We start from the raw sequence: 25,222 nt of genomic DNA, 5'->3' as shown, positions 1-25,222 counted from the left end.
AATATAGGTAGAGGTTCAAAAAATATTCCAAGCTGGTTTGGTACAGACATCTTCAGATAGCCAGTGATAATTTCCTTCAATCTATTTCTTTAATAACAGGTACAGTGCAATCAATCAGCCACAGGCAAACGCCCCAACAAGACACACAGCAGAATGCCAATGTAGAACTAGCATCAACGTCGTATCAAAAGTCACATCTTTTTGAGATATTATTTTGTCTGTGCTCTCAGTGGAAATATATATCAGTTTTCAAGGATCAGGACATTTATCTTGACAGACTAAAAAAAAAAAAAAAAAAAAAAAAAAAAATCAAAAAAATCAAAGAAAAGCAGTCTGGGGACTCAGCAATCCAATGAGAGCCATCAGCACCAGCATGGCACGCACGGCCTCTTTACCCAGCTGCTCTTCCCTTCCTCAGCTCTATGACATGCCTGCCAACTCAGATGACCTCTTCTGTTTTAATTCTCCTTCAGAGAGAGGCAAAGACAACCTCATACAAGCAATAGGACACTCACGAGCATGATACAACAAGATAATTTTACTCTCTGTGAGCTCAGAGGGAGCTAGTGAAACAGCATCTATCTCCTTCATTAATCTCATATAAATCCCAAATTTCCCTCTATTTAGTTTTTTTTTCCCATGGATGACAAGAGAAGCAGAATGCAGCTGAAGTCCATAGTGATAATATTTTCAGGACTCTTATTGCAGAAGTTCTGCATCCTATCTTGGGACAGTGACGATCTGGGAAAGCGAGGAAACGGGGAGTCTAGGAGGTAAAAGGGGAGAGGAGACAGATAGTCCACACTGAAGACTCTATTCATCTCTTCATACTAGTCAATCTGTGCCAGACTATTCCAATGGCTTCCAGTTTCTGTTTCCCACCAATCAGTATGGAGTCAAGGGCTAAAGCACTGATAAGAAAATTTTTATTTTTAATGAGAAGAAAACGTAGAGACAGCACTGTTTCTCTGCACTTCAGTTTTGAAAGAACTGACCTCATTTTTTCCTTCCTCTCCCCTTTTCCCCACCAGCAATCCTGCCCTAATGAGTCAGTCTTGGCTGAACATCCCAATTTGGAACCATGCTCACAGAAGTGTCAAAAGCTCCTGCTGTCTATGTTCCAAATTACTTTCAGAACTTGTGTCGCACAAGTCTTATCAGAACAACAATTGTGACATTAAGCAGAAGAAATACACTGTAATCTGAATAGAGGGAGACATCCAAATCATTGGGACACACTGTACAAGCAAGCCCCAAAAGTCACCAGACAGGAACGTTAATCTGAGAACTAGTCCATGAGAGTGCATGCTTGATTCTCGGTTACGGCAAACTGGCAGTAATTAATATTATAAACAGAGTCTGGACTTTCATTTAGCACCTGACTGGCAAATCTTTTTAAATTGAAAGAGGCTTTTTACCTTAAAAAGTAAATAGGGTTTGTTTTTTTTTTTAAGTTCAAGACATTGTATTATTAGAATACAAATATCTTCACATTTAATGTAAATTAATTAAAGAAATATAAAGCTACAATAACTATCATAATCCACTATAATAAAGTAGGCACTGGGAAATAGTCAACCAGTACATATTTGCTGATGCAAGTTCAGTGGCTTAATATCTGAAATCAACATTTGTAAAAAGCTAAAAACTCTGCTTATTTGTCTGATCCATCCATCACAATTGAGACTGTTTTATTACTAGAACCACTTTTAAGTGCTGTTTTGTATGTTCAGTTGGATTGCAGTTTCCATCCAGATGCATCTTGACACAAATCACAAGAGCTCTGCAGCATGTAAAAGCCTTCCACACAATTTACAGAAATCCAGATCAATTAAACTGAGATATGAGAAAGTCAGGAGTAAGAATACCTTCCTCTAGAATTAAAACAGTATCACCACCTGCTCTGACAAGCCCACAGAATCCCAACCCTGGTAAATGCCAGCATCAAGATCAACAAGAAGCCCCACTCTGAAGAGCTTCAGTTCCTTCTTCTCCCGGTAGAGGCTACTGCTCACCTACAAACAAATGTACACGGCTGCAGAGCAGAGGAGCAAGAGGGAGGAGGAATGATGACTGAAGATCCTCCATGCATCCACTGGGCTGCAATGAGGAGCTTCTCTGAGAACTACCTGCTTCTTTACCTTATTTGCTACAGTATATTGGTATGAGTACCGCTGCTTGCCGCTCATGTCTTCGTACACCGTTGGGACTATCTTCAATATGTAATCGTGAGATGCAAGAGCTGTGGTCAGGAAAGGAAAGTATATTTTAGCATCCAGAAAAAGGAATCACGCCTACACAACAATCAACTAAAACAAGTAAGTCACAGAAAAGGTATCTCCCTCCTCCTTATCTCAGGTTCTGTGACAAAGTGACAATTTCACATCCTACATTTACGTCCTTTGTACAAAACTTTGCAAGGTAGTTGGATGACGCTAGAACCTGCCCACCACTCTAAGACTTCTGTAGTATTACAACCCATGGAGATGAGTTTGGGTCACTTGAACCTTCCTAACTGCTTGCAACCATAAATGATAAGACTGACCAGCATCACAAAAACCTGTCCTGTTAAATCAAGAACTAAGGTTAGAGCTGCAGCTCACTGGGTTTCTTTTGACAGAAAAAGCTCAGGCAGCACAACCTGTGTAGTCCCATTTCTTGTGCACCCATCTTTCTTTCCTTCTTTCTTTTCTTCCTTCTCCAACAGCTGCTTAACAATTTTTTTTTTTCATTATTTAAATGGCTTGTGCCATTTTTTGTGTCTGCTGAAACAGTTCTAAAACAGAATTCTAAACTATTTCTCTGCAGGATCCTTTGGCCAAGTGTACCACAATGACATTTGGCTCCTGGAGAAAAACAAAACCAAAACAAAAAAACCCCACAATTGTCTAGCTTCAGGAACAGCCATAGAAATTTTGTTCCAAGAAGTGGACAAGACTGATATCCTGCGGGAGCCTAAACACCTGAAGGAGAAAAACTATGCTGGATTGTTGCATGCACTGGAAATTCCTTGTTGTGTTGCTGGTCATAAAAAGGGGCAACGAAAATGGCTATCCTTCCAGCCACAGGGTAGGACCTAAGGCAAGAGCTAACTTGCAACACAAGAACAAGACAAAGTTCTGGCAGTGGTGACAGCAGGAAAGGGAAGCTGTAGGAATGGGATATGGATAAAAAACTCAGTAATTCTGAGTTGGTCATAACAGAGCCGGAGACAATGTCCAGGTTGCAGAAGAGCTACAAGGGATCTTTTGGGCTACGCATTCTGTATGGTACAGAAGAAAATGGAAATGTCAGTCAGCAATATCTGATTGGATCATTTTGGTTAAAGAGGCAAATTAAAGACTTCTGAGTACACCAGTGTTGCATGAATGGCCCTGTTTTCCCTCCTGCAGAGAGTGGCTAAGACCTGTAATCACCAAGAATACATACGATTTGAGCTGAGTTTGTCTGCTCCCTCCAAGGCATTGAACGCTCCATGAACGTTATGGACCTGGAAAGCAAAAGGTGTATGAAGAAACTATGCTCTGGCTTGGTACTCTTGATCTTTGCTTTCCTATCCCATAACAAGGAGATCTGCCTGATTCAACCTTTACAAAAACAAAGCCTCAACCCAGTAAAAGATGACTTGAAATATCTTTCAGTGACCATCACCACAGAGATAGATTCCAAGTAAGAAAGTTGATTTCACAACATCTTACAAAACGAAACTCCAAAACCACTCCAAAGCTAAAGGAATTGCAGCTGGAAGAGGCCAGTTGTGAAATGTCACTGTGAGATATTTCCTAAGAGCTTTGCACAGTTAACTGTGAAATTAATTTATCAGGCTGAAAGGGAAATAAATAGGAGTCATACTCAGGTTAAAACTCAAGAGTTCTTCTGTAAAGGAAGGTCATGTCAGAGCAGTTGGGCTTGTACAGCTTTAACTCATTAGCCCAGCTTTCACACCATGCACACTATGCCCTTGGAGATGGGAAGGACACATGCCAACACTGCCATCCATTCAGCTTTTCCTGCAGCTGGTCCCAGGCATGCGAGTATCTGTTTGCCCAGAATAACAGGATTTCCATCCCATGCCTTCCATATACTATGATCTGCATTCTGATGATCACCAGAATAATCAATTTCTGAACTCTCTCAACAGGGAAAACCCCACAGCAACAGCTGTACATTAGAGGTCGCATCATTCACATCATGTACAGTAAGCTGTACAGAAGAGATAAATAACTCCATAACCTAGAAACTCCTGACCTTAAGCCAGACAACAGAGAAGAAGAGTTTGGAAGAGGTATTTGGTCATGGGTGTGAGAGTTTCACCTCATTAACAGGGCAATGCAATCTCCCTCCCAGACCCTTCTCGACAACTCATAGTATGTGGATGCGTTTGTCTCATCCTAATGGCTGTTTCCCTGTTCTGAATGCTACGGGCTGGATGATGGTCTGGAGGAAGCAGCAACTGAACCCCCTTCTCTCCTGAGAAAGGAAATTCTAGAGAGACAAAATAATCAGCAAGTTCAACTAACAAGGTGCTGGTAACAAGTACAGAGCAAAAGCAACAGCTGAATATTCTACAGTGCTTTGCAGTCTGCTGGCATTCCAAATATTTTACACAACAGCAACCATTTCTGAACTGCGCATGCAGACTGTACATATTCTTTACTCATTGCAGAAAGAATATGAATAAAGAGAAGTCCCTGAACTGGGCTACAGTATTATGTTCCATTCTCGATACAACTGAGAAGTCAGTCTCTTATAGCATATCTAGGCCAGAGACTTTAAGGTCCACTTCAAACCCTCTAACAGTAAATATTTGAGTGGATACAGCAAACAACTGTATCCATCCTGTGAGGTACCTGAGGACTTGTGCTCCTGTCCTTGGCTCCCAGGCATCCACACTTCTGTTTAAATGTAAAAGTTGTCTGCTCTGCATCTCCCTACACAGCGAGTTTGCAAAGCTGCGAGTTATCATGGCTTCCAACAGACAAAGACACCGGACATCTCCACAACTGCTTGTTTCTGTGCCACCAGGTCCTTTGGTGCATCTGCCTCTCTTGTCTTTCATAGAATCATAGAATGGTTAGAGTTGGAAGGGACCTTCAAAGGTCATCTAGTCCAACTCCCCTGCAAGAAGCAGGGACATTTCCAACCAGATCAGGTTGCTCAGAGCCTCATCCAGCCTGGCCTTGAACGTTTCCAGGGATGGGGTTTCCACCACCTCTCTGGGCAACCTGTTCCAGTGTTCTACAACTCGCATTGTAAAAAATATTTTTCTAATATCCAATCTAAATCTACCTCCCTCTATTTTAAAACCATTACCCCTTGTCCTATCAGAACAGGCCCTACTGAACAGCCTCTCCCCATCTTTCCTGTAGCCCCCTTGAGGTACTGGAAGACCGCTATCAGGTCTCCCCAGAACCTCCTCTTCTCCAGGCTGAACAGCCCCAACTCTCTCAGCCTGTCCTCACAGGAGAAGTCCTCCAGCCCTCTTATCATCTTCGTGGCCCTCCTCTGGACCTTCTCCAACTGGTCCAGGACCTTCTCCAACTGGTCCAACAGTTTGCAACATGAATGGCATTTGTAACTCCTAGTCTGATGTTTCACCATGATTTTCCTTGCAGAATATTCTGGACTCCCATTACAATACTTGCTGTCCATAGATTGCTAATTAATCTCTGTTCTACAAAGTGCACAGGTGTGTTCCTTGGAGGAACATACTTGTTTGTACCTTGTTAAGTACCTGGAGGGACTTCAACAAGCAGTAAGCTTTTGGCCACAGTAACAAAAATGCTTTGCAACAGAGAACTTAAGCAAGCCTGTTTAGCCAGACGTTCTCAGCACTGTGCTGCACTACCAAGGCCCAATCTAGTGCTTGGACTCGTGGCACAGGAGGCTACTCAGTGGTTTAACAGTGTCAACACTTTACTCTCCTGCAACATGGACCTCAAAAACATGCTTGCCCTGACCCTGAACACCCTAGGCTTTAACCTCTACAAACACATGCAAAGACATACAACTGGATATATAACTCAGGTAAAGTCCAACAAGAGGCTAAAATAACTTCTAACCTTGCGACCATCAAGGGAAGACAAGACCTCTCAACAAAGGTTAAAACTAGGATTATTCAACACCATGATCTAGCACTGAAGAGAATCTGTGAGTAAAAATGTGTAATCGTCTACTTTCCACATCTCTTTCTTTACTACGCTACCTGACATGCAAGAATTTCATAGGGTTGAATTTTCATCTCATCTACACGACGCAGAAATCTACAAAAAGTCTGCCACTACTTTGCATGAACTACTGTTGAAGAATTGAAGCTCATTCAATGCTGACGAGATTTCAATCTCTGTTTCAAACAGACTGGTTTTTCCAGAGAACACAGCAGGTACCTTAGTGCATCATTCTGGCTGGGCTGGTAACAACCTACAGAGAACTAACTCCCAGCACATGACACAAGCGAAGGAGAAGCTCCCCACCCCCTTTAAGACATAAGCATATATTATATCAAAGCAGGTAGAAACAACCCAAAGTATTCAAAAGTGTATCTAGAGAGACTTAAATCTCTCCGTATTTGCTGGCTCTCTACACTGCTTGCTGAGTCTTGGTAGCACAAGGTTAGTGAACATATCATAGAATCATAGAATCATAGAATAGTTAGAGTTGGAAGGGACCTTCAACGGTCATCTAGTCCAACCCCCCTGCAAGAAGCAGGGACATCCCTGACTAGATCAGGTTGCTCAGAGCCCCATCCAGCCTGGCCTTGAACGATTCCAGGGATGGGGCCTCCACCACCTCTCTGGGCAACCTGTTCCAGTGCTCTACAACTCTCATTGTAAAAATTTTTTTTCTCATATCTAATCTAAACCTACCTCCTTCTAATTTAAACCCATTACCCCTTGTTCTATCCCAACAGGCCCTACTGAACAGCTTCTCCCCATCTTTCCTGATCCTCCTTCAATTTGTGCTGTTGAACTCATGTTTGCCTACAGAATCAGCAGCATCTACATGCTCATTTTTTTGTGTATGGAGATGATAAGTAGTTATTTTGAGCTCTGAAAATACTAATCAGAACCTGTCCAAATCAGGAGCGAACTACATGTTTGCTAGACAGGTTTCTCACCACCAGAACTAAAGACACTTGCTCCTTTGCCCTCAGCTGTCCAGGCTTCTCATCTCATTCATGCTGATTCGCACTTCAGCTCCCTTACTCAAAGACTCCATGATAAAACAATGGGAACCTTACCTTAGAGCACTGATTTCCCACGCAAACGGCAGAACTCCCTATTAGCACTTACCTAATATTTTTCATAATCTCAGAGTGCTTTACAGACATTAAGCCAAGCTTATTTATATGCTAATATTTCAGCGTTCCCACACAAGATATTTCCTAAAAGAAGCCGGGAGCAGAGTCAGGAGACTACAAAGCAACGCTTAGACTTGTTAGCATGAAAAAGGGTTTTGGAAGTGGGTGTACAAGAAGCAGACTAATGAGACGTCTGTGCCGAGGAAAGAAGATTACAGAGAGACTATGGGTAAGCAATGTTTAGGGTGAGTCGCAAACTGGGTGTGCACATATATAACTCCCACCTATGATGGTAGCTCCTTGAAAGTAGGCTAGAGAAGTGCTGTAATCTGTCCTTATTGAGAAATCAGGAATTATTACATAACTTGCAACACCTGGTGAAACTCTATCCACAGGGCAAGTGCACATGTTCAGCTTCTTCCCAGCAGGGAACTGGCAGCTCTAAGCCTAACTTGTGTTCCACAGAACAAATTTGACTAATAGGTGTCTGCTATACAAGTACAGTGAAGTGAATTAAAAAGAACTTGACTGGTGCCATGGTAAAAACAGTAGCAAGCACACATCTTCCCTTAGTACACTGACTGCTCCCCTGCGAAGGCAGTTCAGACTTGTTTGCTGTATCAATCCCGAAAACAGTGGTGCATAGGATTTTGCAAAGCCATGAATCCTCATTTCTACTCACTGCAGGAAGACAGCTACGTAACCCTTCAAAAGCACTTTCAGTTTCAGATGAAAACAGCAAAATTACTGTATGACCGAACACTGCTCCTTCCTGAAGCGGTGGCATGTAAACAGTTTGTGAACTTTTCTGGACTGTGTCTCCATTGATTGCATGAATGCAAGGGATAGGCTTGCTTACCCAGGCAGTCCCTTTCTTATGTTCTCCCCACCTTGTACATGGCCCTTCCATAAAACCAAAGTGTCTAATATTAAAGGCACACTCATTGCATTAATTCCCCTAGAGCTAGGGAATTTTCAGGGAAGAGAACTCACCTGTAACTTGTCCCCAAATGAGAGCTTGTGGATGACATGAGTCATGTCAGGATTCTGAGGCTGCGCAGTGGCACTGTGCGTTGACACATGAAAGTTACCAGGGACCTAAAATGAGTCAAGTTAGTCAAGACAAGGAAGACAGGATTTCACATTTTATCCCTCAAGGCATTGCTAGGCTCTGTGATACGAAGCAAAATATGCCTGGATCCATACAGCCAGGCTGTATCTACTTAGCAGTGGACAACCTCTGGCATGTCAGAGGAAGGCTCTGAAATACCTTCCTGCACTCGACCAACACCACCATACTGCGTACGGAGCAGAGATCGGTTACCGCCCGCAGCCCAAGAGTCTGGCACCCTCACGTCGCTACTGCTGCTGCCTCGGAGGTGATGAGTGGATCACTCCCAACTTTAGGGATTCCTAACACTTAAGGCTATGTCTTTCATCCCCATTAAAATAAGATTCATGTCTCTGACAAGCAACAAACAGTTGCTTAAGGTTTCACTCCCACATCTTGCATTTGTAAATGGGCTCACTGCTGCAGAATGACCCAGGAAAGCTGTAGATATATTCTTATTATTGTAGTACCACTCATGAGCAACCTTGCTTTTGAGGAGATTGTGTGTAAGAATGAGTTTTATACAAAAAGAGAAAAAAAACCCCTGCCAAATACCATGGGGCTTCCTATATAAGCTAAGCTAGCTCTTCAGCTTCCAGCCCTGGCAATAGCCCTTCCAAGTACAAGATTTTCTGGTTTTAATGTTTTAAACGAAGGGAAATATAAAGTTCTGAAAAATACAGATTTCACTTAAGGACTGCGTTCCAAGAAAAAAAAATGAGCACTGGTGTCATTCTGACGGGATCACTCTAGCATGCACAATTTCAGGTCACTAGCCCTACTCTGTGAAGCCTTCCAGCAGATTCAGCTCGATTACTGTTACAGAGGGTGCAAGAATTTTTTCCTAGCAAGAAAAGGTTAGGAAATTAAGCAGCCTCGATTTGCAAACTCTTTGGCAACAACGAGAAGCAATCTGATGTGGCCTAAGACAAGAGTGGGAGGATACTTATACAACCCGTGCCCATTGTGCTCTCTGCAGAGACACCTTACCAGCAGGGCCACGGGAGGCCACATGCTGGTTCCATGTGCTTTCAGGAAAGCCAATTTAAATGACTTGAGGAACAGCAGTGCACTCCTGGGAACATTTTCAGGTGTGGACACAAGCTGTGTCATACACGAGCTCAGTAAACAGGGTGGCAGACTCTGCAGTAAGAAGTACACACAACCATCTCACTGTTACCTTGTCCTCCCCTCTTCAGGTCTGAGAATAATATCCAAGTGTTAGCCAAGTTTCAAAGCCTGGCCATGTCCCACTCCAGACACCAGCTCATCTAGAAGCCTGTACAATTTCTGCTATGGGCTCATACATGAGAGGTTCAGGTTTTCAGAGCCAGAAGTCCTGGGTCAGGTCCCCTACCTCTGACAGCAGTCCCAGCCACTATAAGAAACAACGCAATTAGTGGCCTCTCGCAGAAGAAGCAGTGAACGGAGCTTCTCACTGCCATATACAGCAATTCCCTTTTGACTTGCTTTCGTGAGCAGAACACACCACATCTAGCACACAAAACCCCAAGTATTTCAGGTCTTTGCTTTGGGAATTAACAGAACAAGAACTACCTTTCAAGAAGCCCTTTCCCAGTTTTTGGACTATCAGCTGCCAGTAATCTTGGTGGCTTAGTGGCGAAGAAAGAAACGTCCTTTTTTAAAGTCCCTAATCCTTTCCATGCCACAGAATCAGTAAGAGGTTCTGCCTGTTATTTTTAGATGCGATTTAATATGACCTGGGAGGAAAAGAAGGAAGTAGGATTTTGTAGCCTGTGGTACATGAGGAGGCGTGAAAAAAAGGGTGTGCCCTTCTCAGGACATCAGTGGGCCCCACCACTGCCTCCCCCACCCCAGCTAGTCATCTCCAGCATTACATAGCAAGATTATTCAATTTTGAACACACCCATCCCAGTGAGGAGCCTCCTCCAGGCCTGGGTTTTCATTCTTTGAGACAGAAGCAGAACATCCCAACAAAGCATGCGCAGAGGCCGCGTGCATGTATTCCAAACATCTCAGTACGGAGCTGCTTCTGTTATGCTGGCACCCTCTAGTAGGGAACATTCCTGCCATTCTACGGCTCTTGGAGCAAAAGAGCACTTGGATAGAGACATCGCCAAAGACCTCTGCACAGTGAGTCACATTTTGGAGGTGCAGAAGTTGTGAGGAGTAAACACAGAAGCCATTCAGGGTTTGTAGGGAGTTCATACATCCCCTAAACATTAGGCTGTTGCACTGAAAGAGACAGCACTGAGGCCACAACACAGAGCTGCTCTCTGCTGTTAGGCAATACTATCTGGAATACCTGGTTTGGAGAATGAAGAAAAAGCCTGATCTAACACATTCTCTGTGGGTCTAACTACACAGCCACCTCTGTCCACACCGTTCTGCAGCACCAAGAGACTCAGCGTTACCACTGATCAGGGACATGAACGTACGCTCTACAAGAGAAACACTAACACACAGACTTTCACGTGATTTTACAAATGGATCTTGCTAGCATTTCCCCAGCCAGCACACACTCACCTACTGTCATTCCTACTCACCTTGTTGATGCTGAAATGCCCCTCAAACCTGCAGCCATCCCCATTATTGAGAGGTATCTTCATCGAGTTGTCAATATGACCCACCTCGTGCCTTCCCATTTCATCCTGGATGTCTAGTCCAACTACTGCATGGGTGAGAGGGGAGAAGACAAAAATAAAACCAAAAGAACTAACAGGAAGGTTGCATAGGAAAAGCATGTACTGCTTTTACTGGGAAAAAATTCACATCTTTTTTCCTGACATTTGACTAAACTGTGCTAGTAACGTCATTTGTCAAATATTAATTGTTATAACAGCTCTTCAGAAAGAACTTTGTAACCAAACCTTTCAGACTGCCAGTTTGACACAAATATACCTCCCATACCCTGCCAGCTGATTGCAATCTCAATTACACAAATAGAAAAACTTCAGGTGGACAAGGCAAGTGATTTGTGAAAAGCCAACAACTAGCTGGTGCATTCAGAGTTATGAATGAAACTTGGGAAGTTTCTTGCTCTCAGAGACAAAAAGGTCACTATGAAAAAAGGAAACAAGATTGAGAAAGCGGAGAGCGAGGGGAGGTCAGCCACTAATATGGGCTGCAGAGTGAGCACAGGGTCCAAGAAAACAGGTGTCCTGGCCTGGAACAGAAAGTGGTGGGGTATTTGCAAAGGCTGTCTATCTATCCTATTACAGAAGAAGGGCCACTGTACCAGTTTGGGCCCCATTTCAAGTATTACTAAAAATACAAAGAAAAACTGGTAAGTGAAAAAAGGTACTCACATTCACAATGCAGGTTTGGCAAACTGATGTTCAGATTCACTTCTATTTTACCTCCACTGTCTTTGTCTGGGTCATCCACGTAGAGCTCATTAACTCTGGGGGACAGAAAACAAAGGTGGGTTCATGCACACAGCTCCCTTCCCCAGGAAAAAAACAACAGTTTGCATGGGAAGGGAAAAAGGAGACTTTGAAGCAGGGGGTTTGACTGTGCGACAGCTGCAACAGAGTGACAAGATAAAGAACAGGCAAAGTCCACCACAACTGCATGGGAACAAATTATGATTTAATTTTACCTCTTGCTTGGCAAGTGCAGGAGGCTTTAAACAAGTCCCTTGCACCAGCAGAAAAGAAAACTCCTTCTCCAACTTATGCTTCATGCCCCTTTCCCTCACCTGAGTTTCCAGAGGTGACAGAAAACAAGAACCTGATGTTGAAGAGGTGGGAGGCTAGTGTGTGCTAGCCCTCTGCGGACCTGGGCTATTACTCCTTTTAGGAAAAAGGGAAGCATGTGCTCTTCTATTTGCTTCATAAAGGCTGCTGTCAATTATTGCACAGGAAAGCTTATTTGTGTAACTAATTGTCATTTGTTATTGCCACCCAGTTGACAGAGCAGCGGCAAGAGAAGGCAGCATGGCATACCTGTGACTCCCTCCTTAATATTCTCATTTCAATCTATGAATGGTAACCAAAAGTGATGACTAAAATTGAGGAGAAGAGGAGCTGAGCCAGGAACAGATGGGATGAAACATCCTGGACAGCAGGATCTAACACACTATGCACCAGTCTCCCAAGGAGTAATGTTGTTTCACAGCACCCACGGTGCTGGCACGTATTTCACAAAGACAAAACACAGATACAGAGTAAAAGGAATACAAGAGTATAAATATTTATTGTTGGCACACATACAATCCATCTGACATGTAAAATATAAACCAAAAAAACCCAATGCAAGCACAGCCAAATTAGCTGAACAGTCCTAGAGAATCCGCTCCAGGGAAACCTGCCACACCGAAGCGACAAGGTGGCGAGAGTACCTCTCTCCCTCTAAGTCCAACGCTGTTCAGCCTCATCAAATTAGAAGATTTGACAATTTGTCTTCCAGCTGGACAGATTATAAAGCCATGGGAACTTGTGTTCAAGCTACACAAAATAAACTTCCTTCCCTAGTTAAGGGCTCTGTATTATTTTTATTTAATGCTCAAAGTGCGTGAAATCCTTTGACAAGCCCTTGCCGAGATGTCTATACGCTAACAGACAAACCAGACTAAGGGCAGCTACAAGACAGATTCGAAGTGATTTTGCTCTGGTGATACATCTCTGGACCATAATGAACTGTTTGCCCTGTGGATTCAGAAGAAACAATCCTTCACACTGAGAAACACACAGCTGCCAATTTTTTTTGAGGTAATTACTCACAGGTCAGTGGGGTTTACAGACACTCATTTAAAACCAGCACAGCATTTGTCTTCAGCTTCAGAGCCCTACCTTTCTCTGGTTTTAATTGACTTGACAAGTTGCTTGCAATCATTACTCAATGTATTTTTCAAGTGATTAATAAAAATGACACAGAGGGAGGGGAAAGATTGCTCATCAGTGACCTAGTTAGAAGCTTCTTGGCTGAGCCCTCTTCTCCCGGGTGGAATGCATTAAATCTTCTACGTGTTTATTACTGGCAGATTGGGTAGCGATCGGGATTAAGTCATATGTCCAAATACGGTTGTGAGGAGCAGCTCCAGCCAGGACAGGCATTAATCCCCCAAAGCTATGCACCTTTCTGTGCTTCTTGAGTCCTCCCATCAAGATCCCAGTTGCCAGCCAACCTGTTTCGTAACAGCACCTGGCTTCTTCCCAGCTCTCTGCCATTTGAGATGTGGGGCATGCCCAGCCGGTGCCACGGGCAACTTGATATTACCGGCAAAAAAAGGATCATTTGCACCAGGGCTGGCAGAGAGAGAGAAGCGCATCAGGTTCAGCAGCGCAGCTGAACATCCCCGCTCTTTGGAGGAAAGCTCTAGGAAGGTCAATACTTGTATTTGCTGATTTCCAGTTCTGAACCTGCTGGTCAGGTGTGGTCTGTACGCAAAGGCGCACAAGCCTTTCAGTGACAAGCCAGTGAGGAGCAGTTGCTGGTAGAAGTCAAAGGATAAACTGTGCACAGGGAGCCTGTGGAAGCTCTTACATAGGAAGGCAAGTGGTGAGGTCACTCGGTTGCAGACTGGATCACTGAGGCAAAGAGAAGTAGGACAGTCTGTCCACGTCACACAGCTCATGAGTTGCAGATGAAGGAAACTGGTTTCCTGTCCCGCACTCCGGTCACTGGACCAATGGTTCTCAACCTGTCTCTTGGGTGAGACTCATGGCCACTTCCTCCTCCTCCTCCTCACCTAGTAGCCCCCTGCCACTCTCCTACTCATGTTCCCAATTTCATAACCCTATCTATCACTCCTTAGACATCTGACAGCTCATGACAGTCTGTCCTTCCTTCCCCTCCCTTGGACCTGCAGAGCCGCCTTTCATGGAGCACCCTGCCTGCTGAACCCTGCTTCTGCCTCCCAGCTCTGCCACCGCCTCCCTCTGGCAGCATCAGCTCTTGCACAGTGCCCAAGCTAAGAAACCCAGCAAAGTTTCTTATCAGGGGCTCCAAACTGCACCCTTTGTGCTGACTGGCTCCGTTACTGAGGTTCCCTCTGACTATGGGGAACAAAGGGCACAATGATAACGTGCCACAGGGTACGCTTGCTGCAGCAAACCTCAGAAGAAGTGCCATCATATTCAACAAACTGGAAATTTCACTCCCAAAGTACATTCCAGAAACCTCACATCTAAAGCAAACTTCCAGGGTCAAGGTTGCTCCTTCCAGGATCTCCCCGTAAACCACCACCACCTAAGTCTGGACTGAGCCAGCAGAGAACGGGCACTCGTGCCTCCCTTGCTGTCCTCCTCCCCAGGGCCAAGAAGCCAAATTGTTCACAGCCTTCCTATTATTTAATCGGACAATCCTGGGATGTTTGGAAAAGCACTATTTACCACCTCTAGCAACTCTCCTTGAAGGGATAACGTCTCCAGTGGAAGAAATGAAGTCGGCTCTAATTTATAGCTGTCCCTCCTGGAACACAAAGCGTCCCAGGAGTAACAGTGTTTAACAGTGAATCTAGGACGGTCACCAGGGAAATAAAACCTGAGGTCAGGCAGAAGGACACTGTAAACGCAACCGCTTCTACAGCTGTTTAAAGACGTAGCGTATAGGGTTGTATTGTGACTCCAAGGACGGCACGTACCTCCTCCGAAGACCCTAAGCACAAAGAAGTTGGTATTTTACTGGTTGCTGTTAAGGATTATTTGAATAAAAGTGGCACAATAAAGCAGGGATGAGGTGCAGCGCTATGCAAGTACAATGAGGGCAATAGGACAGGTGAGAGGTGGACCTCTCCCCCCATGGGGTCTCCCACCACTGATTCAAGGAAAGGGAGGAAAGTTTCTCCACACAGCAGGAGCCGTCATACTCTCAGAAAGAATCTGTTTCACTTCTAGAAAGAGCCACTTCAAAATACTTCACATTCCTGAGCGGTGCTGCTGAGCTTCTCAGTTGCTTATCCCATTTGCTTACAAGCTTGCAGCATTACACAGAAAAAGTTGGAGGGACTCTTTGATCATGCAAATGGCACGCAAGAGAGAATGAAATGGGAAAATAGCAGCAAGAGGGCTCAGCATTTCTCTAAGATTTTATCCAAAGAAAGTCAGACCCGTTTCCCATGCTTTAGGACTTAGATTTATGACACAACAGCTTTGGTTCCCCAAGAAACAAAACTTCCCGAGTAACTTACTTCCACCCAGCAGCCCTGGCCGCTAACTTCAGCATTCCAGCACTTCAACAGCTGAAGAGCCTGCAGCCCTTTGAATACACGTGCAAACGCACTGCATCGACCTTTCAGAGCTTCACATGCTGCCTGGGTGCTCCCGAGACACATCTTCCTTGTCCTCCGTTCTCATCTCTCCTTCAAGTTTTAGCCTTTTTTCTCCCTCTTTCACAGAAAACAACCAGGCACCCTCCTCCCCAGTCATCAGCCATACAGAAAATACAACCATTTACTCCAGCAAGCTGCCTTTTACCTTGTCCTCCAACTCCCAGGAGGCACACTCTGGTTTCCAGGACCCTAAGCCTAAGCGGGAAAATAATTATTCTTTCTTGAGGGAGCCCAAAGCTTCTCAAAAAACTTTCTCAAGTGAGCTCTCTTGGCTCTACTTGCCATTTCAGCTCTAATTGATCACCTTCCAGAAACACAACAATCCGAAGCTGAGATTCCTGCACTACCATCTTTTCAGTTGTGCCAGCCCAGAGAAGACCCAAACAACCCATCTTCTTCTCAATTTCTGTGAAGAAACAACAAGCAGGTCAGCAAATTCTCTACTGTGTAATAAATTCTGCATAAGTCTATTGCTCTGCCATTTGTAATCTTCCTTCTATGCTCTGAATCTCAACCAGTTCTTCATTGTGAAGGTCTTTGTCCCAGATTAGGTCTTGGCTCATCTGTGAAGCACAGAAAACACACTGTCCTACAAAGGAAGGAATGACAGTTCTCCAGGAGGCAGGAAGAAGAAGAGTTTGAAAGACGTCAACGTAGTTTTGAATCAGAAATTGCAAATGACATCACGACACGACCTTCCGCTTCCTGCTAACCCACACACGTACATTAGGACAAATGGCATAACAACACTTCACAAATATATAACACCTTTTATTAGGTAATCTCCAAGTTACTACGCAAACATTAATTAAGCTTCTTAGCACCCCTGAGAGGTAGGCAGCTAAGTATTACATCCTTCTACAGAAAAGTGTCTGTCTCAAGGTCAGTCCGCAGCCAGAGCAGGATTACAGCTCCCATTCCCGTCTGACTACCAGGCTGTACTCCCTGCGCTGGTCTGGTTTTGTTCCAGCATTTCCTCTGCCTCAACTGGATGAGCTGGTGGAGGTGGAGTTGCAACTCCAGCTCAGTGTCCGAAGATGTGTGTTGCCGCATTGTGCTCCTGTGCAGATAGCTTATGCTCTGAGGTTACAGTTTTCAGCAGAAGGAACTCATGTTGCACCAGGATCATATTCTGACGCTTAAAGCAGGTGCAGCTTGACCCTGCAGGTTATTAGGAGAAATTTTCATGGGCCAAGAGCCACAGGACACATTCTACGTACCTTGGAGAGCTAAGGGACAATAAAAAACTCTGAAGGCAGGTATGTAACAATTCTGCTTCACTGCAGGATCAGTCTTGGGCATGCAAATGAAACCCAGATGAACAAGCAGCGTTGGTCTCAGAAGATCCTGGCGTTTTGCTTCCCTCCACAGTTGGGGTACCTGACAGCCTGCACGAACAGCCAAGTTACACTGCATGTAACGGCATAGGAGCTGGGCTGTGTGACGTTCATAGACTGGCCAAGGTATTTTTCATAAAGATTAAAGCAAGCATGTGTCCTCAGTGAATGGTCTGGTCACCTTAATGAACAAATCATTTGGACACTGCTCATGATTTACGCTTTTATGCAATGGCAATATTTTTATTACAGATATTCTGCTTAAGTAATTAGTTGCCTTCTGGGGGGAACAGCATTCCAAGTGGCAAACTTGTCACTTCAGACTATTCTTTACCTATTACTACATTTAATAAAAAAGAAATAAAAAGAAAACACTGTCAAAAATAGTCTGTTGCTTTCTACAGCGTGCTGCGGTAGATTAATTATTGTTGAGCAGCTACATTCATCCCACAACTATCACATTCATACCCACCTACCCCTTCCCCTGGCTGCCAGTGCAAGGCAGACCAGATTAGTTAATTACATATTTCCTCCTTAATGATGGAATACTTGGAAAACTCTTATTGATCCTACAGAACATAATTCATGACCTAATTACAGTGATAAAACTGCAAGATTATCATCTTGCCAGCCATTAACTTCTAGCGCTGATCTGAGTTAATTAGAAAAGAGATAGGCGATTTCTACGTCCTTGATTTGCAACATAACAGCACGATGAATGAGGAAGGCTGCTAAAGGTATGCCAAGCAATTTCTAGTGCTCAGCCTACTCTCAACTCTCAACCTACTACTGATCCTGCCCAGGAAATACCAGACACCTTTAACACTTTAGTTTCATTTCTTCAGCCATTTTAGTATTTTGCTCAGTGGGACAACCGTGTTTGATGCTGTCAATTTTGCAGAGGTTCAAACACGCAGCATGGACCTCCTTTTCTTTATCTGTCTTACAGAACTGAAGACGTTAATCTTGTTTTGGACTAAGTCTTCAGTCACTCTCAGTCCAGACAGGAAAAAAAAAAAGAAAAATAAAATAAAATTAAAAAATCAAGAAGATCCTTGATTTCCAGAGTTAAACTCATCCTCCTCTTAACTGCAACAATGGCTGAGCAAAGAAAGAAAAGCCTCTGCCCTCACCAGACCTTCACTGTGCTTTTCCAGAAAAGGATGTAGCCCCACCAAAAAACCAAGCTTTGATTTCCCTCATGGCTGCTCAGAAGACTGCCTATTAGAGTCACACAATAAATCTAGAAGATGAGAAACTAGGAGTTTTCTACCCTACTCGGAGCTCGTCTACGCAGGAAGCCAGCCAGCAGCAAAATAGGATGTGCATTTATAGTGCGTTACCTATGCCACACGAACTTCCTGCACGTCCGCTGTAACGCGCAGCGTCTTAGTTTGGCTTCCTAACTGAAGTAAGCTCCCGTGCACAGACGCAATCTTAGTGCTCATTAGAAATGCCCACACGAGTTACGACACAGCTACTGTGATGCACGTTGTCTTCCCTACACAGATAATCTGTTTGGTTTTAGTGTTATGACTGCTGTCCTCAAGATGAGGGTGTCATTTCTTGGCCTTCTGCCACCCAGACAAGTCTTCAGCAGCTGAGACTATAAACGCTAAGACAATGGGCTGGTCAAGGAAAAACAGCTTTGAAGTTGGGCAAGAGTGACCAAACTGAGATTTCTAGTAATATCAGGAATTTATGAATACAGAAGAAATGTACAGTCATATGAACGCAGAAGAAAGTCCAACAGTGGGCAGAAGCTAGCAAGTATTAGGGGTTAGCGTGGTGCAGAGCAGACCTTATTTTCTCATGTTACAGCACGAGTTCAACAAACCACACCAACCTCTCACTTTAGATGCAGATACCAAAGAAACCTTCCATTGGTGAGAGCAACACAATCCTGTGGGTACCACTGCTGGTGAGGTCGCTGCTTACTTACCCTGAAGCAGGCTGTCAATGCACACACACCACGCACAATTACTTGACAGAAGAGGGCTATGAGGTAAGCATGAGTCCACATCAGCGAACCTGGTACATCTCTGATGTAAGGCACCAGGCCAAGTGTTCCTGATTTCATCTTGCCATCAAAAATGTGCAGCCATCCCCACGCAATCCAGCTTTTGTCAAGCATATGACTGCTTTAAAGGAAATGTTACACAAGAGGAGAAAGAACGATGCAGTCTCACAGTACAGCTGGCACCGGCAAAGCAGGAAAGCGCACCCCATGCAAATGCACACTCCAGTCGATCATTCAGATCCTGGCTGACACCAGGAAACTTCAAGCTGGGAGAGACATCTTTTGTAGGAGACTCCTAATAAAAAGCTGATGGGAACTGAACAGTTTGCACATAAAGAATCTTCTGTATCTTCAAAAGTAGTCGATTCATGGGGAAACAAGGCTCAAAATATCTTTATGAGGTAACATCTCCCCTGTCATTTGCTGCCACCCAGTTTAAATGGTGGCACAGGGTTCTCACACTGTTCCAGACCACGTAGAGCTCCACATTTCTGTACCCTTATTTCGAATGATGAGACTACACTGCCTCGCAATGCACTGCCAGTAACACACACTTGGAAGGGATGCACAAGAGGTTAGCAACATCTCTGAATACCCTTAAAGTACTAGGTTTCCCAGAAGAGAAAGCAATGAGTAAGAAATGGAAAAAAAACCCAGTTTGCTTCTAGTTTAGAAGCTGCTGAACTAGGAAGCATTTTGTTATGTGACTTTCTGAAGTATTTCCGCTGTTACAGGGGCAGCCTATTCACAATGCTGTGGGTGATCTGTTCCCATAAAGAGAGATTTTGATGACCTATAACTGATCAGAAGGAGGTTTCCATATTCTGTGAACTATTGTATTGGACGGTCCATGACGAATCAGTTTCCTGAATTCATTTGTCTCAGTCTCTTCCATGACATCCTCTCTAAAATTTTACTGCTTTATTGCTTACAAACACCTCTTTCCCCATGCAGTTCCTGCTAGGAAAGGCAGTTTACCATCTCTCTGAGGTTTTAATGAGAAACTTGTCAGCTGAGCGTTCAGGAACTTAGAGCACCTCTAGTATCTTTGTGGAAAATGCATCATCTTGTTAAGAAAAAAGCACGAAGAGGCCTCAGAGAATCACACGATTCTGTTGTTCAGAAAGAAATCTCTAGTCAGGAAACTACCACTACATAAAGGCATGTGCACTTAAATAATAGGATCAAAATTAGGTACATATTACTAATTCCTCTGGTAAAGCATTAACTAAAAGAAAAAAGAAAACCACATGAGAGAAGGAGATCTATGAGGAGAGCAAAAAAAAAAAGTACTATTTTACTTGAAGCAGTTTGTCTAGTTGTTCTCTGTTTTTTAAAACAAGTAAACCAAGAAAACTCAGCTCCTGAGAGAAGTGGGTTGATAAGGTGACCCTAGCGTTTCGCGAGCAAATGCATGGAACTGAATTCAAAGGAACAGTGAGTGAGTAAGAAACCTAAGATACCATCTCTGAAGTAAATACGCAATGGGCATTAAAAATTAGCTACAGCTAGATTATGCTACTGTTTTAAAGTTAAACATTACCCAAGGTTAAAATTCTTCTTGAAATGATATTCCTGAATAAAGTCAGAGCTGCACAAAAACAATGAAAAAGCCACATGGCTATCAGAAGCCACGTAAAGCATGGTCAATTGAAATACGGCACACGAGCCCAACACGTTTCAGAGGTTTTTTGCTCAGCAGTGACATCTGTTGCTATCTGGATCATCACATAAGTCTGACAGAAGTTCCACCCTTCCTAACTATCCAGGAACTGTGCATCATAGCCTAGTGAGCTCACTGCTACATCAGCGGGATGATGGAGAATGTTTCCTAGAACCCAAAACAAAGGCACCTGTGTTAATGGTTACTAAGAAAAGTTTTCTTCAAGGCAGGAGGAGCATGAGAATAGGGAAAAAAAAAATCTGATTAACTAAAATACTTTTCTTCAAGCAATTTTTTAAAGCATTTCCATCTTGCTCAAAGAAAAATCCCAAAGAGGTTACCTGGGACAAGTCATCTTCAGGCACAAAATCTGTCAACTAAGTTTCCAAGTAAGGCTCAAAAGGTGAGAAGAAAAGATAAAACTCACACATGAGTAAAGCTATCAGCATGTATCAGAGATTCAGGTCTGACATTTTAAAAAAGGTATTATTAACATTAAACTAAGAATTATTTGTATTTTATGCAATTCATTTTCCAAAAAAGCACCTCCAAAAACACTCAGTGAAGACTGGCAGAGTGTGACATCCATTTTATCCACAGGGAAATGAGGGGAAAAGAAAACGTCTTGCCAGAGATCCCACCATATCTGCAATGGGACCCCACAGTCTCAGCACAGACCACACAGATTCAGCCAGCAGGCACCACACATTCAAACATGCAGTACCACTGATGAAAAATACACCAATTTTTGAGAATCCCTTTGAATGAAACAAGCACAGAGGAAAGCGCCTATTCAGGAGGAGAGGGGAAAAAAATCTCAGATGACAACAAGAAATCCACAGCCTAAGGAGGAACAGGGAAACTGCAACTGACTGGCATTGATCTTCTTAGCACTCACACTGCCTTACACCTGACCACCAGAGAACGGAAAAGGGTCAGAGGCTTTTGATGTGATCTGTGGTCACATGAAAAATATCCACAACAGAGAAATGCAGTATGTAGCTGGAACAGTTTTCTCTATCAGAAGTATTTCAGAACCAAGTTTGCCTAGCATACTTCAGTCAAGCTGAATGAATGACTGAGAATTTAGACCCAACCAAAAGGAATCAAAAAACCATTAGGCAACTAACTGACCTAGTGAAATTACAGGCGTATTTATTCAAGATAACAGGGTAAAGTTGTAAAGAATCATATACACACATACATTGAAACAACAGAAAACATGATTTTTACTTACATTTCAGTGGCTATGAATCCGGTGAGCTCAGACAGGAAGAGAAACAGTATGAAGAGACAGCAGCAGACAGAGACTGGAAAAGAGGTAAGGAGAGGAAAAGGTTAGTCTCATATTTCTAACAAGCTGTTTTCACACTGGCATATTATTCCCCCCATGGATATGCCACCTGGACACTCTTTAGAGACAGTGACCCAGACGGGGCCATCAGAGCAGTGACTTCAGTGGCATGCCAATCCCCAACATCCTGCTGGCTATCTTAATTCATGGGCCACCTCTTCCATCATGGTTTCCATTTCCCCACAGCTCTTACGTTCTCCATCTCCAGCACACAATGTTTCTCTGAGAGTCAGCTCTCCCTCCTTCTTGACAAAGCTGCTTGACAGTATGATTTCTTTGAAGCCCTTGCTCCAAATGTAATTTTATTACTACTAAAACCTCCAGAAGGGAAAAAGAATCAGCATCTCCTTGCTTCAAAATCATACAGTCAGCTACACAGTGTTTTGTGGATTAGGAGACATTTTGGTTCTTTGTTAAGCTCCAGGCATAAGTCATCTCACAGCCTGCACAACCCACTAGATAGAGCTGGTACAGCAGAGACATGGCGATAACGGATTAGTCTAGCCAATGCCTAATACTTCTCTAATTTCTCAATTTGCCTATACACTGACTCTTCAGATAGGGAAAATTCCCAGTGAAGAAACTGCAAAGTAGCGGGACAACAAGTCCCATATCTTTTCTATGAATGCGAACCTAGAGTTAAAAGGAGGGAACCCAAAGTAACTGGCACATTACTGGTTACTCTTCATCAGGCAACTATTCAAAACATCGTACAGCGACATTCACACAGCAGTGACGAGTCATTGACCCACACAGGAGGGGCTGGAAGGAAGGACAGTTGTAAATCCTACTGAGCAGGGATGACTGGAGTAGACAAGGATGCGCCAACTCAAGGAGACAGGGCTGTGATGTGTATTTGTATTAAATAAAATACATAAGTTCACCATGGATCACTAGATGAGCGTAAATGAGGAAATGGCATGCTATTCTAGGGCTGCAACACCAGGAGTACAATCTGGCTCACTCCTCAATCCCAGCAGAGTTGCAATGACCAAGTACTCTTTGAAAATGACCATTTAACCATAGCCACTAATTAGGATTGAGACATATTAAAGAAAAAACCCTGTTCCTCAACTTTATTCCACATGACCTATACAGCCTGAATAGCCATTCCTTCAGGAAGCTCAAGTAACAACTGACTGGGGAGCAATTTTATCATACCGTTGCGTATGTCCAAATGTCCTTGGGAGAGAATGTGAGAGACAAGGGAAGGAAAGAGGAGGTACTTAAGGCAAATACCAAGACAGACCTTTGAGTGACCTAAAGCCTTGTGTCTCATTCTTCAGATTAGTCAGTTTATAGTTCTGAGGAAAGAGAAATGCGTTGCTTCCCCTTCCTCATCAGAGTCACTTCAAAGGTGGATTAATTTACTGACCCTCTGAAAAGTGCAAGGGATTATAAGAGATGCCAAAAAAATCCATTAGCTAGGATAAAGAAAGAGAGAAAAGGGAAACACAAAGTAAAAGACCAGCAGGAAAATGGGAAGCAAGAGGGGATGTTAGCTTCTAAAGAGAAATCTCAGATGGTCACACAGCTGCTTCCAAGTCTTGGCTGTCAAGACACAGAACACCACCACTGCTGTAACCCAGCTGAGCCACTGGCACGGTGCATCATGCAGCTGTACTTAAAGCACAGCAGCAAATCCTTATGAAAACATATACACCTACATAAGAGCACACAAAAAAAAAGCAACTTAGGCACAAGACTAGTTGATCCAGTGTTTCTTACTGTTAATCACTGAATAGCAGAGACACAAGATCTCTGATCTTTGGCAATATGCAGGGGAGAGTGTTTCACATAGACACAACCCTTTCTTCTTTAATTGCTTCCCATATTCCTCTCTGCTTGTTATCATCCTGTAAAGGCTTTCCACAGCATCAGCTAGACCTCTCTGTTCTCCAGCACTTCTATGTAAGCCCGGTACTACTAACTGCAAGCTCTCCCCTGGAGCTTTCCTTCTCTTCCAATTTTTCTGCTTTCTTCTCTGCCATTTACATTATCAAATTATCTTCTCTATTTACAGTATACAAACTATTTTCTCCCTCAAGTCCAATTCAGCTCTTGCAGTGAAGGCTTGTAACAATACTTACGAAATACAGTACAGTAAAATTCCACTAATCTATACCTACAAAACCCTACAAGAATGCTCTGAAATACTTGGCAGGAACTGGCTTTCAGAGCTCCTCAACGCTTTAGCTAGCCTTCAAACCGCGTAGTCATTTTTCAACCTGTAAAAGACAATACTGAGGGTGGACATGAGAGGGGTATATAAAATCATGAGCATCCTGAAGGAGATGAATGGGGAACAACAACTCACTGTCTTTTCCAGTATGGGAATGGGAGGGAAAGTGCAGGTTAAAAACAAGAGGAGGTTTTCCTTTACAGAACGCCTAACTAAATTCTGAAAATTCTTGACTATGGATGTTGGGGATGCTTAAATAAAAGAAGTCTATTAGATTTCAAAAACAGATCAGATACCCTGTGAAGAAGAAATCCATTGAGGGCTACTAAACACAAAGGAACCACCTCTAACTCAAGAAGTTCAGAACTGCCAACTGACTGAAGCCTGGCGATGTGTTTAACCCGTCCTCATGTTCTTTCTCAGGCATCTGCTGCTGACCACTCCTGGCAAGTGGATACTAGGCTACATGAGTATTTGCATGGACCTAGCTAGCATGGCTGCTCTTGTGTTAAACTCTTCTTGTAGACACACATTTTCAGGGCAGAAACGTGTCTTTGACACAAGACTTATGTGAAAGTTTTACGCATTAAACTATCTCTCAACATTTTTTTCAGACACAGAACACGAGCTCCTCTCCTTAGCACGGAGCTGCAGGCATATACAATGTTCCCAGCATAAGAATTTACACACACAGTGCTTCAGCTACTTATTTCGTAGTGAAGGTCTTTGCATGCTTCCATGCAAATGTGCAGTTCCTGGCACCCACATTTGACAACTGTATTATATTTGGAAAAGTAGATTAAAGGCTAGGATCAGACAGAATACAACAATTAATACATAAAGCTTAGCTTAACTACAAGAGCACGGTGACGTTCCCACAGAGTTCGAAGGACCATCTAAGACAGGTTTCTTAAAATTCGAATATGACAATATGATCAATATATCAAAGATTGCTGGTGTCAGACACACTGGAACACACTGCTCTTTGCTAACCAGTAAT

General features: G+C 43.4%; 1 protein-coding gene across 1 annotated transcript in view; it reads right to left on the bottom strand.

Moving 5' to 3' along the window:
• Nucleotides 1-25,222, bottom strand: part of ERGIC1 (endoplasmic reticulum-golgi intermediate compartment 1) — a 62,376-nt gene that overhangs the window by 10,344 nt on the left and 26,810 nt on the right. Inside the window, exons 3-8 of the mRNA XM_086758874.1 lie at nt 21,924-21,996; nt 11,702-11,796; nt 10,940-11,064; nt 8,294-8,398; nt 3,430-3,490; nt 2,142-2,242 (exon numbers count right to left, since the gene is read on the bottom strand). Coding sequence (XP_086615000.1) covers nt 2,142-2,242; nt 3,430-3,490; nt 8,294-8,398; nt 10,940-11,064; nt 11,702-11,796; nt 21,924-21,996 — 560 coding nt within the window. The remainder of the gene's footprint in view (nt 1-2,141; nt 2,243-3,429; nt 3,491-8,293; nt 8,399-10,939; nt 11,065-11,701; nt 11,797-21,923; nt 21,997-25,222) is intronic.

Source organism: Chlamydotis macqueenii, chromosome 14 (genome assembly GCF_036417535.1).
Source record: "Chlamydotis macqueenii isolate bChlMac1 chromosome 14, bChlMac1.mat, whole genome shotgun sequence".
In the NCBI taxonomy this organism is placed as follows: Eukaryota; Metazoa; Chordata; class Aves; order Otidiformes; family Otididae; genus Chlamydotis; species Chlamydotis macqueenii.
Note: the sequence above shows the minus strand (reverse complement) of the source record. Positions and strands in the feature narration are given on the sequence as shown.